Genomic DNA, 16,037 nt, shown 5'->3' with positions numbered 1-16,037 from the left:
ATGTGTAACTTAGTTCCTTTGATCTAAAGTTCATTTGTCATAAAACTGCTTACCAGTAAAATATCATAACATAAAATTATATTGGGTAGATTATTTAGAACATTCCCTCTATTTCGCAAGAGAATATCTCAAACAAATGAAGCGACCTATTTTATAACGCAAGAGCCGGAAGTAATGCTTGGGGTTAATATGTGCAGTTTATATTCATCCGTGTGAATGTAAGAGTTCACTGAGACTTTAGCTGCTTTGTCTGCTTTCACGAAGACTATCAATTTCCAGCATGAAACAGACCAAACTATCCACTGGGAAGCGCCTTACAAAACCGATTCTTTTTGGGACACTGCTCGTAGGTTTGGCCACAGCATTTATGAACAGGTGAGATAACACACCCCCCTTGACATTGACACCGTGCATGTGTATTGTAACAGTGTTACGAATATAAAGTAATACAGATTATGTGTAGTAGACCATTGTATTGTACAGTACGGCAGTGTTAAAATGAGTCTAAACAAAGCAGCACGTGTTGATGCGTTATAACCGAGATAAAAAATAACTGCTGTCATGTCTGATAACCCCTATGATGATTGTGCACGAAGGCATTTGTTCATGGAGGACCTGGCAGATCTCAGGGAACAGGAACGATCCCGAAATGAGGTCAAGCTACAGGAGGTGCTCGAAAGAAGGCAGAGACAATTCGATGAAGTTACAGAGAAGAAGAATGCAAGGGGCAGCTGAGATGATGACTGCTCCCTGAACGGAGGAGACCTGCAGGAAACCAGCACGGACCAGGAACAAGTGGGACAATTTTTGATTTTGCTTGTTGATAAAATGGGAGACATGGGACAGAAGTTGCATGGAAGTCCATGGGTGATAAAGCAAGTACAATTTAGCCAAACACAACACAAAGCCTATACCTGTTTTGTTGACAATAATAATTTGAATTGGTTGCCTTGATCATTTTTAACTGCAACAATTGGATCATTTGCAAGAGGATTTTACAACACACAAAATACAAGGAAATGGTGAAAATCAGGAAAGAATGGTCCAAACTATGTTCCTCATTTCTGCCACAAAAGATGCTTGGACTGTACAAACATAACATTTTTATGAATACTTATTTAACATTTAATATTGATTTCACCAGTTAAAAAAATCCTACTCAACTAAATCTTGATAGATCAGTTGTTGTTGTACTGTGATTATAATAATTTTCATTAATTGAAATACAATTCAGCTAAAATAAAATATGTTGGATGGCATTTATTTTATTTAAAGGTAGGGTAGGCAATTTCAGAGAGCTTAGCAATAGCAAGCTAGCTTTGCATTAGATTCCGCTCTCCAAAGCGAATGAATGCAGATTCTGCAAAGTGTCAGGAGAGACAGTGTTAAATTACCTCATGCCTCAAAGCACATAACATTACAAATGAATGTAATGTTCAGACCAACATTTTTTTGGTCCCGAGACTTCCACGGAGTATATATGTAATTTTTAAAAAATATTTAGATCACTTCTATTATTGATTGCTATCAGGGTGTGAAGAAAGTTTCAACCAGAATAACAAAGTGTTTATGCAATAAATGGGCTACTCTACTATCTTTAAATCTTACATTTAAACAAAGATTTGTAACATTGTCTTGGCAACTAACTTGAGATAAAATAAGTTGAAATACTAAAATGACTAAAACTGAAATAAAAAAAAAATAATTAAAAATCAAGAAGCCAATAAAATCAATATAAAGTATTAAAATACTAGCCAATTAAAAATATTAATTAATACAATATAAATTATATTATATAAAAGTATCAGGTTGGCATAAAATATTTATTTTGAGGTTCTTCTTATTTTAATGTTTGTTACAATAACACAGACTCATGAGAACACTACCATTTATTTGAGCACACAAAAGTAACAAAAAGTGCTTTTTAACACATTGCACTATTCAAACCAAAATGAATATGATAAGTCCTTCACAACAAGGAAAAAAAAAATGATGTATGGATATTCCAACAAATACTAAGAGGCTGGGAAACCAACCTGAGACTAAAGTGTAAAACAGTACTACTAAAGCAGTCAATTGTCAATATGCAGGCCACGTTTCAGGGACAAAAATATGGGAAGTTCACTCATCTGAGGCACACATTAGCACTTAATGTAAACCCTACCTGGAAAAAAATGACCTTGTGAGCCAAAATTGAACAATTGGGGATATAAGTGCACATGTACTGTAAGTCTAGATAGTCAGATCGCCACACTTCAACTTCCCTTTTCCTTCAATATACAGTATATAATTTATATATCAGCTCTACCTTCTTATACACAAACACTGCATGTGTTGCACAACATATATATTAATAGTGTAAATTCCCTTTTTTTTTCAGATCTCAAATACGTTGCCTTCCAACACTACAGTAATAAATAAATGTTTATACTGTGGTAAAAGACATCACATTTGCAAAGAATACAGAAAACTAAATTAACCATGTACATACAGTATATGTTTATATCTAAATTAACAGTAACCATAAATATATTAGATGGGTATATACATCTTTAGGAAATATTAACAGGTATTTCAGCAGTAAAATGTCAGATATTGCAACAAAGACTAATATGATGTGCTGCTACAGTTGGGTGTTATTACTAACCTTGTTATAACCCACTGTAATCTCGACAGAGATTCAGTAGTGTATTAAAAGGAACAGTTATATTGCTGTATAATGCTTCTTTCAGTAGAGTGAGTTTGTTAAGTGTTACACTGTGAGCACCAGGCCGGATGGAGAGTTGGAGCATAGCGGGGCATTGATGTTCGTCACGGTCCCGGGGTCCAAACTGTTCACTGTCCTGCTGCGCTCACAGAAACATAAGACTGAGGTTAGATACAATGCAAGACATTAGACCATACTACTGTTAGAATTGCTAGTATTTCTATCAAGTCCACTCCACACCAACTGGATAAACTAGACAGGATTTGACATTAATAACACGGAAGGTTTCCCAAAACCGGTTAATATGCGCAGAAAAGCTCATACGCCAGTGAACTGGTGTAGATAAGCCAGCAGAACAAACTCCGAAACTGTAGATTTTCTCAGGCAGAGGCAAACCACTCAATACGGCCCCAAGAGACACACCAGACACAAACACTCTCCTGTCCATCAGTACAAAGGTAATTTGATGACCGTCATCAGCCACACATCCCTGTGTCTGTTCTTGTTACTTTGAAACAACATGAATGTAACAGTACTGCACTGTTATAAAATCAAATCACTGAAGTAGACTGGAGACTGCAAAGGCCCTCTGCTGTCCTGATATAAACACACTCTGGGTTTTTGTAGAGAACTCATCTAAAGATCTGATTAGTCTTACGCAGCAGAAACACAAGCCCTGGACGTCCTCTCTGTACCGTTTCCCAGGACACTGATTCAGCATTGCAGTGAGCTGCGTAACACTGCGGTAAAGGTGTGGATCATCTAGACCCTCCTGATCCAAAAGACACTCACAGATTCTTGAGATTATTCGTATTTGTCAAATGCATTCAATGACAAAGAAAATGACCTTCTTATTCATTAAACATGCTTAAAGTCAACATGGAATTAAAATTGATACGCTTTATTTTTGTAATGCGAGTTCCTGTTCTTACTATGCACAATTCATTGGATTCATGTTGAAAAATGTTTGACTTCATAAACTTTTATTAAATTGGCCTCTGAAAAAACTACATTTTCAATCTGTCCAGCCATGCTTAGCGTTAGCTACTGTAGATTTACTGGTTTGTGATGATACACTACCATTTAAAAGTTTCAAGTCATTTATTTTCTTTCTTTTTAATAGAAAATTATACTTTTAACTTTTATTCAGCAAGGATGCATTTAATTGAGCAAGAGGGACAGAAATATTTTGTAACGACATTAAGTCTTTACCATTTCAAATAAATGTTGTTTTTTTTAACACTCTAATCATGAAAGATTCCCCCTTAAAAACTGCATTACGGTTTCCACAAAAAATATTACTTAAACAATCGTGATGTGATTGAAAACGAGTATGAAAATTCAGCTTGCCATGTCAGAAATAAATCACATTTTACAATTTATTAAAATAGAAAACAGTTAACTCTTAAAAAAAAGATTTGACAATATTACTGTTTTTGATCAATAAATGCAACCACAATCTTACTGATGCCAAACATGTTGCGCAGTGGAAATAATGCCGACTTTTCTCTTACCCTATGGATAAAATGAAGTACAGTGACAGTCCTATCTAGTTTCACTCATAAATGTCTCACACGATGGAAGTAAAGTGAATTGTGAATGTTATTTCATGTTGACTTTAACAAGAAGAATGAACATGATCTAACTAATGACTAGAACAAACTAATCCTGCAATTCAGTTCATACCGACAGACAGATGAGGAGAGAAATTCGTTTAGCACTCAGGGTGAACTCCATAAATGTCAGGATTTTTAAAAGGGCCTTTCTTGTTTTGAATGTTCAGGTAAGAGTCAAAACACTGGCCCAGTCCTCTTACATTCAGTTAAATAAACCACATTTGAGCAAACTTATGGAGTGCACCTTAACAAACAATTAGAGCCACCACCAAGATGTTAGTGGAGATGATATGATCTTAACCTAGTGGATTATTGTACTCCAAGTCATATGCAGGGGGTTGTTAACTAGCATGCATGAATCCCCACATTAAACTGCTAGTTGGATCATTTACCCAAGAGCAACGCAGGGAAAATGACCCTCTCTCTTCTGCTGAGGAGAGAAACACACACAGGTCTGAGAGAATTTATTTCTGTATCACTTAAATGGGTCATATAATGCCATTTTTGTACAAGTTAATATGAATATTTGGGGTCTAAATGAAAACTTTGTGATATACTTTTATTAAAAATTCTCATTAGTATTGTAAGAAAACGTTAATTTTACCTGGTCAAAAACAGCTCTGTTTTCAGCATGCCGTTTCAGTGCATATGCCTTTAACTGATATTGAACTTTGCTCACTCCGCCCCTCTGTCCTATAGGGCGTTTTGACATAACATACGTGGAGTGTTGCCTTGACAACAGTTGAGAGTAAATTTTGGAGAAAGAATGGCAGCGGGAGTCTCTGAGGACACATCTGTGCAACCGTATCAGTTTGAACCGAAGTCACTTAACGCAATGTCACTTTGATCTATGTTTGTATATACTGGCAGGGTAGAGTAGTGAGATACGAACATTATGTGTTTACTGATGTATGTAGTTTAATTCATTGACAGATTGATGTTACAGTTAATGGTCATTAACAACTATTTTTCGCGATTTCAAAAGATTAATATAAAGGTCAATTAAACGTTACACACTTCTTCTGGAGGTGCAGCAGGGACACAAATAGTTGGTACCAATTCTTGTTTTCAGGAGCAGCTTCTTACCAAAACCAGCTTTATACTGACGCTCGTTTATAAAACAGTCTGGTGACAAATGATTCGCTCAAACATGAAAGCGTTGACGTTGCTCGCGGGGAATATTCCCTTCGAAAATAAAACTCAGCCACTGTCTCTTCAGCGGTTCAGATTTAGGAACATCAGAATGATTTCTGTGTTTGTTATTGCACCCAAGAACAGAACACCACAATCGCTTAGACGCCATTCTGCTACAGTGTATCAACAATGACGGACTATGATGACAGCTCGCTCAGGGCGGGTCTGTGTTGAAACGCTGCTGTCAATCAACAATCGTGGGAGAGGCGTCCGAATTAGTGACGTCACAAAATCGAAAGGCTCGATTTGAGGCAGGGAAAAATTATAAGGAGATTAATGTAAAAACACTGGATGGATTTTTATCATTATATGATGGTTGTGTACAGGCACTGCCAACACACATTTCAGTACAATCAACTTGTAAAAGTCCATGAACCATTATATGACCCCTTTAAGGCCCTTGCACACTGAGTCTGAAATTTTCATATGCGTTTTTTTCATGATTCGGTGGCTCTGAATTGTCAAAACACCATTCAAACTGTTTGCTACGGGTGCAAAAAACGCAGAAAATCTAACATGTTTTTTTTTTATGACGGGTGAAAGTTTTGAAGGCAGTGTGCAAGCGTGATTGGCATAATGTGAGGTCGTATTTATTTTTTAACGTGTGGAAATTTCGGACTCAGTGTGCAAGGGCCTTTAGACTTACACTTTTCCTAAATCTGCCCTTCATTTTAGTCCTCAGTCCTCACACAAGAAAATTAGCAGCTGAGTATTGGAGCAACTTTTTCATCTTTGCACAATTGCTTCCGATTGAAATTCACAATGTAATTATGTGTAATGTAGATCGAATAAGGTAACTGCTCATTAACATCTAATGGTTTATTGATTCATTTTTTTTTCTGAAATGTGTCAGAACAAAATGGCCAACTCACGCTTTGTCGAAGTAGGATGTGTGGAGCGAGTGTGAGTAATTTGAAAGGTCGCCATTAATCACATTGCCGTTGACATTTGTGACGTAGTTCTTCCTGGCTGCCTGGTCCTTGGCAAAATTTCGACAGGCTGTGAGCTTAGACTCTAAAGCCTAAGAAACAGAACAAACTCTTGGATTAGACACCAAATTAGTCTATGCAAATGGAAATCAAAAACAAAACTGAACAATTATATGTCTAAATAGCTTTCATTCATGTCCAAAGTTCAGTCTCCAGCTTTTACTCACCCCGACTTTGCGCAGTAGATCGCCAACAATATTGAGCGCTGATATTCTAGCAGATGGAGTGAGGGCTGCATTAGTTGAGCTGTTGGCCAGACCTGTAAAAGACCAGAACCAAGTGAGTTGTGTAAACGCGTGTGGCACTGCATACACCTCAGAGAGAAATCTATCCGTCTACCCGTCTGGCTAGTGAAAGCATTGTCCAGGTTCTTGCTGAGAGGTGTGGCCGGCAGAGAGAGGGAGGCCTGGACCGCTGAGTCTGTTTTGTCATTGTCTGGAGTCGGTGAGCTGGGAGCCGACATTCTCGTCACCTCCGGCCTGCTTTCTCTCACCGCAAGCTCTTGCCGCAAATCTACAAAACGGTCACATACCCGTGGGTTAAGACGATGTGCAAGATGTCGATCCATAACTTTTACTTTGAAAAATAACTCTCATGAGCATGTAACATGACTTCATTCCACAAGCATGCAGGAAAATCCTTTTACTGACAGAACAGATTGTGTACAGAGTAGCTTAGAATGAGGAACTAGATAGAAAAAGTCGGTAAATACCTCTGGCTTCATCTTTTAGTCTCTGCACAGACACCAGGAGAGACTCTTTCTCATCCAGTTCACTCTCAAGAAAGGCGTTCCTCTCGATGGCCTGGTTCAGCCTCTGCTCAAAGTCCTCCAGAGATGTAATCGTGGCTCTGTGGTAAAAGCAGAATAAAACTATACATTACTGTAGAAAAGTGGAAAAGCATACGAGGGCAGAACTCTTAAAAGACGAGTTAGACACCATTTATTTCCTTAAAAAATGTCTAATTGTGGACAATTCACAAGTGTAAATTATTCTACAAAAAATATATATATTTTTTTTGCTTCTGATGTAACAAAAGGCTGTGTGATTGGGGGAAAATGTTACTAACCAATAACATCAATCATATTAACCAAATTATCAAAAGATTAACAAACAAACAAATACTGTACACCCAACATGCACTCAAACACTACCATTCAAAAGTTTGCGTCAGTAATATTAAAAAAAGAACAAATGAATACGTTTATTCAGCAAGAATGCTTTAAATTGATCAAAATTGTCATTTATAATGGTCCAAAATATTTTGATTTCAAATAAATGCTGTTCTTAACTTTCTATTCATCACAGAATCCTAAAAATAGTGTATCCCATTTTTCTCAAAAATATTGGCACAAATGGCACAACTGTTTTCAACATATTAAGAAATAATAATGTTATTATAATGATAATAATAAGGAATGTTTATTGAGCACCAAATCAGTATCTTAGAAGGATTTCTAAAGAATCATGTGATGCTGAAGATTGGAGTAATGATGCTGAAAATTCAGCTTTGCCATCACCGGAAAACATTTTTTAATATATTTAAATAGACAGTTGTTTCGAATAGTAATAATATTTCACAATATTCCTGTTTTTACTGTATTATTGATACATATTTATTATTGAGCATAAGAGACACTAACCTAAAATCGATCTTTTGACCGGTAGTTTAACTAATATATTTTTTAAGGTATTAAAAGATCACATTATGGGATTTAAATGCAACATTAATGCCACTTTATGTTATCTTTAAGTATTTTGGATGTGATACAGTTTACATTCTGGGTCTAGTGAAATGTGTGATGAAGGGTAAGATGACGCCTTCTGACCTCTTAGCTCTCTCCAGGTCGTCATTGGCCTGCTCTAGCTCTCTGACGTATTTATGCAGCTGCTCCTTGATGCCTCGAGTCTGGCTGAGGTCGTCCTCCAGTACAGAGATCTGTTTATAGCTTTGAGAATATTGATACTCCAGCTTATCCTACAGGAAAGAGAAAGCAAAGACACACACTCTTTAGGCCTGCCCTTGCTTAAATGTTCTTTACACATCCTCGGCCTGAGTTTAGCTCACACGCTCTCCTCACCTTCAGCGAGTCGAGCTCGTGCTGCAGTCTCTCATTTTCCGCCTGCAGGTCTCTGATGCGATGCTCCGCTTGGCCCAGTTGTGTCTCCAGCTCTGTCTCTAGCTCTCTGCTCCCATCTTGGAACTCCAGCAACTCCTCATGTGCCTCCTTATAACTAAACACACACATCAGGAATGACACTGTTTAGCAACCTTTAGAAATAACTTTATTTCTTTGTAATTCTTAAACAGTGCTTGCCTTGAACTATAGCTTGTACTGAACACCAAGTGCTCACTTGCTCTGTCAAACCACACACCTCACTTTGGGAAGTGCTGAGGTGACTTAAAGGGTTAGTTCACCCAAAAATGAAAATTAAGTCATTAATTACTCACCCCCATGCTGTACCAACCCCGTAAGACCTTCGTTCGTCTTCGGAACACAAATTTATTCGACTATTCCTTTTCTTCCTTGTTGGCCTGAAACGAGACTTCCTTAGATTTCCACGACGCATGCGCGAGAATTGCGATCTCCTTCAACTACCTATGAACTACCTCAGTTCAGTTCTCGCGCATGCGTCGTGGAAATCTAAGGAAGTCTCGTTTCAGGCCAACAAGGAAGAAAAGGAATAGTCGAATAAAGTCGTTATTTTTGTTTGTTTTTCGCACAAAAAGTATTCTCGTCGCTTGATAAACTTATAGTTGAGCCACTGTTGTCACATGGAATATTTAAACATTTTCTTCATTGACTTTCTGGGCCGTCAAGAGCCAGTCCCTTAGGCAGCCAATGTGGTAGTTATACAGCTCTCAAATTTAATCAAAAATATCTTCATTTGTGTTCCGAAGATGAACGAAGGTCTTACGGGGTTGGTACAGCATGGGGGTGAGTAATTAATGACTTAATTTTCATTTTTGGGTGAACTAACCCTTTAAGGCCAATTTATACTTCTGCGTCGAGGGTACGCTGTAGTGTACGGCGTTGGCTACACACGTAGGCGACTCCGTTGTGAGCATTTATACTTCTGCGTTAAGGTCTTGGTTGCTCTGCAGTACTGCTCCGAAACGCTAGTTGGCGGCGGAGGGGTTTAATGTTCCACTGTGTTTAGATTCCTCGCGGCTAGGTTACTACAAGCAATAGAGAGTGGATCATGTTGGAGTTGGAGCTTATTAATAATCAATATTGAGGTGGAAAAACAGTTCACTTTAGTGAAATTACTAAAACTGAAAGGCAGAAATGAGAGAAGACGTCGGAGATGGTACGTGTGGAAATCATAGACAGTGGTGGAAATGCGTGAGAAGGTACGTGCGGAAGTGCGTAGGAGGAAATGCGACGCTACCAAGCCGACCAATCACCGATCTTGCGGTCTGCGTCGTCGCGACGTGTAGTTACATTTTTGAGGAGGTGCGCGTCAGGCGACGGCGAAGGGTACGCGGTATGGGATGCGTCTGTGCGTATGCTACGCCGTACCTACTACGCGCACCCTACACAGAAGTATAAATTGGCCTTTACATTTTAATTTACAGTAGCATTAAAAGTTTGGGGTAAATAAGATTTTTTTTTTTAAAGATATAAAAACTTTTAAGGCCCATTCACACCACTGGATGTAACTATAACAGTAAAGATATAGTTCTAAAATAACATTCTAAATATGAAAGAAGAGTCCACAACCACAACGGTACAGAGAAATGATAGTGTGATAATGATAGACAGAATTCTTTTTTTCCAGTTGATAAAAAATTAAAACATTGACGGCCAATCAGAATCCATCATGCTTTAAAGAGCTTGAGCGTTTAAAGCGACAGATGACAAAACTGCAGCACATCCTCAGAATAATCCACATCCACAGAATAAGAACAACAATGTGCGTTGATGTGGACAATACAATAGTTATCGTTATAGTTACCTTTATAGTAGTTATTGTTCTTTGTGTGGATGGGCCTTTATGAAGCAAGGATGCATGAAATTGATTAAAAGTGACAGTACACCATTTAAAATGACAATACAAATGTCTACAGAGCCCCTAAAGGGACATGAGGGAAAAAAATATGAGATCGAACACAAAGATTTTGCGAGGAACGGTAAGGTTTTGTGAGGGAAGGAAAAGTTTCTCGAGAGAACGCAAACGTTTTGCAAGGAAGGAGCCAAAGTTTCTTGAAGGAAAGAGAAAGTTGTGCGAGGTTTCGTGAAAAATTAAAGTTTCTAAGCATTGAAATATATTTTTCCATTCACATGTCCCTTTATGGGCTCTGTAGTTTATATATTATATTAAGAAATATTTCTTGAGTATCAGATCAGCAACAATTTCCGCAAAAAGGATCATGTGACATTGAAGACTGGATTAGTGGCTGCTGAAAATACAGCTTTGCAATCACAGCAATAATTTATATTTGAAATATGTATTGAAGTAGAAAACAGTATTTTGAACTACAAATTACAAATATTTCACAATTTTACTGTACTTAAATACAGCCTTAGTGAGCATAAAAGACATCTTAGCAGACTCTGTTACTAGCACAGTGTGAATGAGACAGATCTGCTGTAAATAAACAGTTTTGTTTACAGTGTACCAGTGACCAGAGGAGAGCTCTGCCCTGGGCCTCTTTATGTAATCACCAGCCAGCATTATGGGAAGGATCTAAAAATGGCATCGGAGCTATATTTCCCTACCCAGTCGTGCTACAGCCACGTGAGCTAGGAGACAGGGTAGGACAACCTGTTCATCCAGGGAAAAGGAGACCACAAGAACAGTGAGAAAAGAACATCACAGAAAATCAGAAACATACAACATCTGTGACTCATTTCTGTGCAGTCTCTGAAGTGCTGATTAGGGTGTTTTACTAGCAGGTCAGAACTGGGTAGTTTTGCAAGTCAGTGAGACCCAGAGGAGCCCGTGCTTCAAATGTGCGTCTTAAATCATAACGAACAAGAGCCACCCTGCAGACACTATGATGTCCTTTGCTAAAACAGCTCTAAGGCAAATCAAATGACCCCTTTTTGATAGCAAAGCTAATTCCTATTTGTATGTCATCAGTTAACATTGTATTAAGGCCCATTCACACCAAAAACAATAACTGTAAAAATAATTATAAAGGAAACTATATTAGCATCCACACCAGGACATAATACATTTCTATTCTGTTTATAATAAGTGCGCTTCGCAGTTATGTTGCCACATCAAATGCGCAAGCTTTTTAAAGCCAAGTGGATTCTGATTGGCTGTCAATGTTTTTAGTCATTCAACAGCTAGAAAAAAAAACCCTGAAATAAAAATGAATAAACCTAGACACAAACTAATAAAAAGTTACAAATAAATCAAACATTAAATTACTAAAACTTAGAAATAGAAAATTATTAGAAATATTTAGAAAAATAGCATCTCAATGAAAATAACACTTGTGTGAATAGCGTTTTATTCAATTAAATTTGCTATATGTATGAATTGTATTAATAGCATATTTTATTGCCAATGTGTAATGTAACTTAAAAAAAACCAAGGCTTTCCACAATTTCCTAGGTTGTCTGAAAGCCTGAAGGCTGATTTTTATGTAAAGGATGTATTTGCTGGGAAAATCAAAAGGATATGACGTGTATTACGAAGGCACACACAGACCACAAGGTAACAATTTAACATTTAGGTGTTCTGGGTGTTTTCAGCATGTTGTTAAGTAGTTGCTAGTGTGTTCTGGGTGATTGCTAACCAGCCCAAATCAAAAAAGACCAATCCACAAATCTCCATGACTTTGTTCCTTCAGTCCAAGTAGATCTGTGGGATTTTCCATCCCATCCACCAAGCGAAAAACAATCCCACTGCATAGAAAATTAATAACACACCTCTCTTTCGACAAGATGCACACATAATTTTTGTGGAAGTTTTTGACGGACAGATGTCACACAATCCAAAAAGATGTGTAGAATGTAGATTGAATCTCTCATTCGGATTATATAGAGGGATTTCTTTGAGCTTTAAACCCCCGTCAGTTGTTTTTTATGTAATCAGATGTAACCCAAACAGAAGACTGTTAATCGCAAACTTGGTGTACCAAGTTTTTGTGTGTGTAAATGTCATCGACTGCCCCTTTTCCTGCCAATGATCTGAGTGTCGTTACATAAAGGGAGTCTGAAACACTCCACGTTGGAATTGAGAAATGCTGCTTTGGGATGCAATTTACCAAGCAACAAGCTTGTTGTTACAATGCCGCTAAGAGTTTTTCAATGGTAAAATTAGCAGCGGGAGTCTATCAAATCACAAAAGCTAAACCCATAGAAGGAAATTCCCACTGTGGCGGATTGCATAAGGTAAACAGACTAATGTGACTGAGAAAGTCTTCAAACATTCAGCAAATTCCTTGATACAGCCGTCATAATGCAAGTAAGGGAACAGGTTGCATTGGTTTGATTCCCAGCATTCACATGCATTGCTTAAGGGCAAGCAATTGTTTTTTCTATTTTTTTCAAAAAGAAAATATGAATAGTAGGACAACTCAGGTGTCACACTCCAAAACAGACCTGAGCTGTGCTTGAGCTCAATGTACTGCCACTTACTTTTTCTTGTACTTCAGCGAAAGAGCCTTCCAGAAGTCAATTTCCTCGTCTTTGGAGGCAAATTTTGGTATTATATTTGCATCCATGACAGATAAACCTGTGAGATCACACAAAAAGCACACATATTCTTTAGCACACAAAAGTAAACAAAAATGTAATCAAATATTGATATTACCATAAACTGCATTAGCCAAATAATATGCAAACATTTTAATGCAACGTTATGGTTTTTGAGGATAAAAACATGTCACGCCAAAGTTGGCAGTGTCTACCAAATGACAGATGGATTTGTACCGTAACACTGAGGGTGCGTCCGAAATAGCATGTTCTCTTGAATAGCTACTTATTTTGAATAAGTTCTTGCTGTGCCAGTGCTAAAAAGAACACGTTCGGTTCTATATACAATGAATGTGTGTAGTATGAATGTAATACGGCGGGCATACTATATTCACTGTGTATTCCAGCATGAGTTGGTAAAGTGTTCATTGTATGCACACTTCAGAATCTCTGGAAAGTATGAAATTTCAGATTTCAGAAATTTCAGAAGTTTTATCGGATGCACGCCTGTGACTTCAACCACAAATATATGGAAATTGTTTCATCCTTCCTTTTAACAGTTGAAAGTCTACACTACTGTTTAAAAGTTTGGGGTTGGCAAGATTTGCCAACGTTTCAGAAAGAAGTATCTTATACTCACCAAGACTGCATTTATATAATAAAAATCACAGTGAAAACAGTAATTTTGGAAAATATTAAACTTAAAATTGCTGTTTTCTAATTTCCTAAAATGTAATTTATTTGATTTTAGCAGCTATTGCTCCAGTCTCCCGTGCCACATGATCCATCAGAAATCATTGTAATTTGCTAATTTTGGTTGTCAAGAAAAAAATCCTATTATTATCAAAAAACTGTTGTGTTGTTCAATGTTTTTGTGGACAGTGATAGTTTCAGGATTCTTTGATGAATATAAAATTCAAAAGAACAGCATTTATTTAAGAGTAGAAATCTTTTCTAACAATATAAATTTACTCTCACCTTTTGATCAATTTAAAGCATCCCTTCAGAATAAAATCTCAATGACCCCAAACCTTTGAACAGTAGTGTATTGATTTAGCCACATGACTTGCATTTAGCATTGCTTTGTATCCATGACCCCATCAGAACAGACCTGTGACCCATTTTTGGGTCATGACGCACCAGTTGAGAACCACTGAGCTAGATCTTTTAAGTTAAACTGGCAGCAGCATGCACCTCAGGTCACCTCCTCTACATGGGCTACTGGTGTCCCAAATAATCAATAGAACTGTGTGCAGTCTGATCCAACAAACCCATAGAAGCTCCATGTGTCCCGTGCACAAACGCCCTCTGGTTATAGGTCATAGCCTGACATAGCAAGGCTCTTTATGAGGAACTATGATTTAGAATCAGAAGAACAGTTAATTTAGTCCTTTATAGACAACAAATATTTAGTCAGATGTACTAAACTCAATGTTGCAAATGCTCTACTTTCACAAGACACTGGTTTAAAGCCTTCCCAGCACACCCACACTTCACCACCTTTCCATTTTTCTTTCTATTTCCTTATGCATTCTTGATTTCTCACTGCGTGTCAAACTTAAGCTGATATCAATTTATTAAAAATACTTAAAATCTGTTTTACTTACAATTTTCATGTAATTTTCCTATTTTTTTTCCCACTGAAAACGAGTTCTGATTGGTTATAAATAATGTCTGAGTGTAAAATAAAAATTGTCAACATGCACCTGATGGAACCACTTAAACACTCCTAAAGTTCTCCTAAAACACAGTAGATCCGTGAGGGAAGGGGAAATTAATGGTGATTTTATGTTTATGCACACTAAATTTAATTCAAATTTAAATTATTCGCAAATAAAATAAAGCAAATAAAGAGTGACAAAAGTCTCATGAATAAATGAATCATCCTCTGAGAAATTAAATGTGCTCAAAATGGAGAAAGGAGGAGAGATGTTTAAATAACGCTAATTATTACATTTATTATTATTTTTATTTATTATTACAATTAATTATTTTTATTTTTTTATAATTATTATTATTATTAAAAAGAAAATAGACATTTAAGATAAGTCTATTCATTTCAGAAACATCAGCAAAATATATATCATTATGCACACTAACTACATAAAGGGGGAAAGTTGGAAAACAAATAATACAACTTCAAAGAATATAGCCTTGTTGAAAACTAAATGTTGATTTTCAGTCTTTCTAAACTCTTAAAGAGCGGATGCGCTCGGTCCAGATGACAGTCCGGTTTGTTAAACTGTCGGTCTAACAACTAAACAATAAATATGCCATCTATAGTTCATCAAATCTAATATCAACTCATGTATCGGAGACCAGAAATATCACTTCTGACATGTTTCTCTTTAAATACCACTGACACCAAGATAACCCTTCAATTTTCACTATAGCGAACCCCGGTACATTGACGTTAGCTAACGTAGCCATGAGCTAGCTGCAGCTGACGTTAAGCTAACAACAACAGCAGTGATGGTGCGCTTTGAATTTACACGAACATATATGATATAGACATTAAAATTACGTTGAAACGCATTTATGTGGCTACAGTGAGTGACGTGAGATGTTATCTTCTCTGCTAGCCTTAATGGATGAGATGCTGCTTATGAAGAGCACTAGGGTGTTGTCTTATTTTTGATTATCTACTTGTGTGATCATGTGTAACTTAACTTAAAGATCTGACTACATCATTTGTAAATATTGAGATTTAATAATTATCTAATCATCAATTGTGATTCAATGAACTCACCTGCACATTTCCAGGATCTTTGACGCTGATAGGAATGACTGTGATCCCGACACAGTCTTCAGTGTTTCAGCATCCTCTCTCTCTCTCTCTCTCTCTCTCTCTCTCTCTCTCTCTCTCTCTCTCTCCC

The 16,037-nt window shown here is 37.1% G+C and overlaps 1 protein-coding gene and 1 long non-coding RNA gene across 3 annotated transcripts; one reads left to right on the top strand and one right to left on the bottom strand.

Annotated features, from left to right (window-relative positions):
- The first annotated feature begins 196 nt into the window (after positions 1 to 196).
- LOC120474515 (uncharacterized) lies at positions 197 to 2,159 on the top strand. Its single transcript, XR_005621788.2, has 2 exons — positions 197 to 375; positions 597 to 2,159. It is a non-coding gene; the product is annotated as an uncharacterized LOC120474515 (long non-coding RNA).
- ndel1a (nudE neurodevelopment protein 1-like 1a) lies at positions 1,872 to 16,029 on the bottom strand. Of its 2 annotated transcripts, XM_039664821.2 has the most exons (10): positions 15,911 to 16,029; positions 13,105 to 13,201; positions 8,587 to 8,740; positions 8,335 to 8,483; positions 7,219 to 7,355; positions 6,846 to 7,019; positions 6,674 to 6,765; positions 6,390 to 6,538; positions 4,716 to 4,750; positions 1,872 to 2,846 (listed from the first exon to the last, which is right to left on the bottom strand). In XM_039664821.2, the coding sequence occupies exons 2-10, from the start codon at positions 13,188 to 13,190 to the stop codon at positions 2,836 to 2,838; spliced, it is 987 nt and encodes a 328-aa protein (XP_039520755.2). In that variant the 5' UTR covers positions 13,191 to 13,201; positions 15,911 to 16,029; the 3' UTR covers positions 1,872 to 2,835. The 2 variants fall into 2 exon arrangements, with proteins under 2 accessions (XP_039520755.2, XP_039520753.2); XM_039664819.2 differs by lacking the exon at positions 4,716 to 4,750.
- Positions 16,030 to 16,037: the final 8 nt, after the last annotated feature.

The sequence above is a fragment of the Pimephales promelas genome, chromosome 17 (genome assembly GCF_988280905.1).
Source record: "Pimephales promelas chromosome 17, fPimPro1.hap1.1, whole genome shotgun sequence".
Classification (NCBI taxonomy): domain Eukaryota; kingdom Metazoa; phylum Chordata; class Actinopteri; order Cypriniformes; family Leuciscidae; genus Pimephales; species Pimephales promelas.
The sequence above is the reverse complement of the archived record's forward strand: the minus strand, read 5'-3'. Positions and strand labels throughout refer to the sequence as shown.

Coding starts and splice junctions, on each gene's coding strand:
- ndel1a (XM_039664819.2), bottom strand. CDS start 13,190: ATGGATGCAAATATAATACCAAAATTTGCCTCCAAAGACGAGGAAATT. Junction 6,766..6,845: donor TGCTTTCACTAGCCAGACGG/GTAGACGGATAG, acceptor GGTCTTTTACAG/GTCTGGCCAACAGCTCAACT. Junction 2,847..6,389: donor ACATCCTACTTCGACAAAGC/GTGAGTTGGCCA, acceptor CTGTGAGCGCAG/CAGGACAGTGAACAGTTTGG.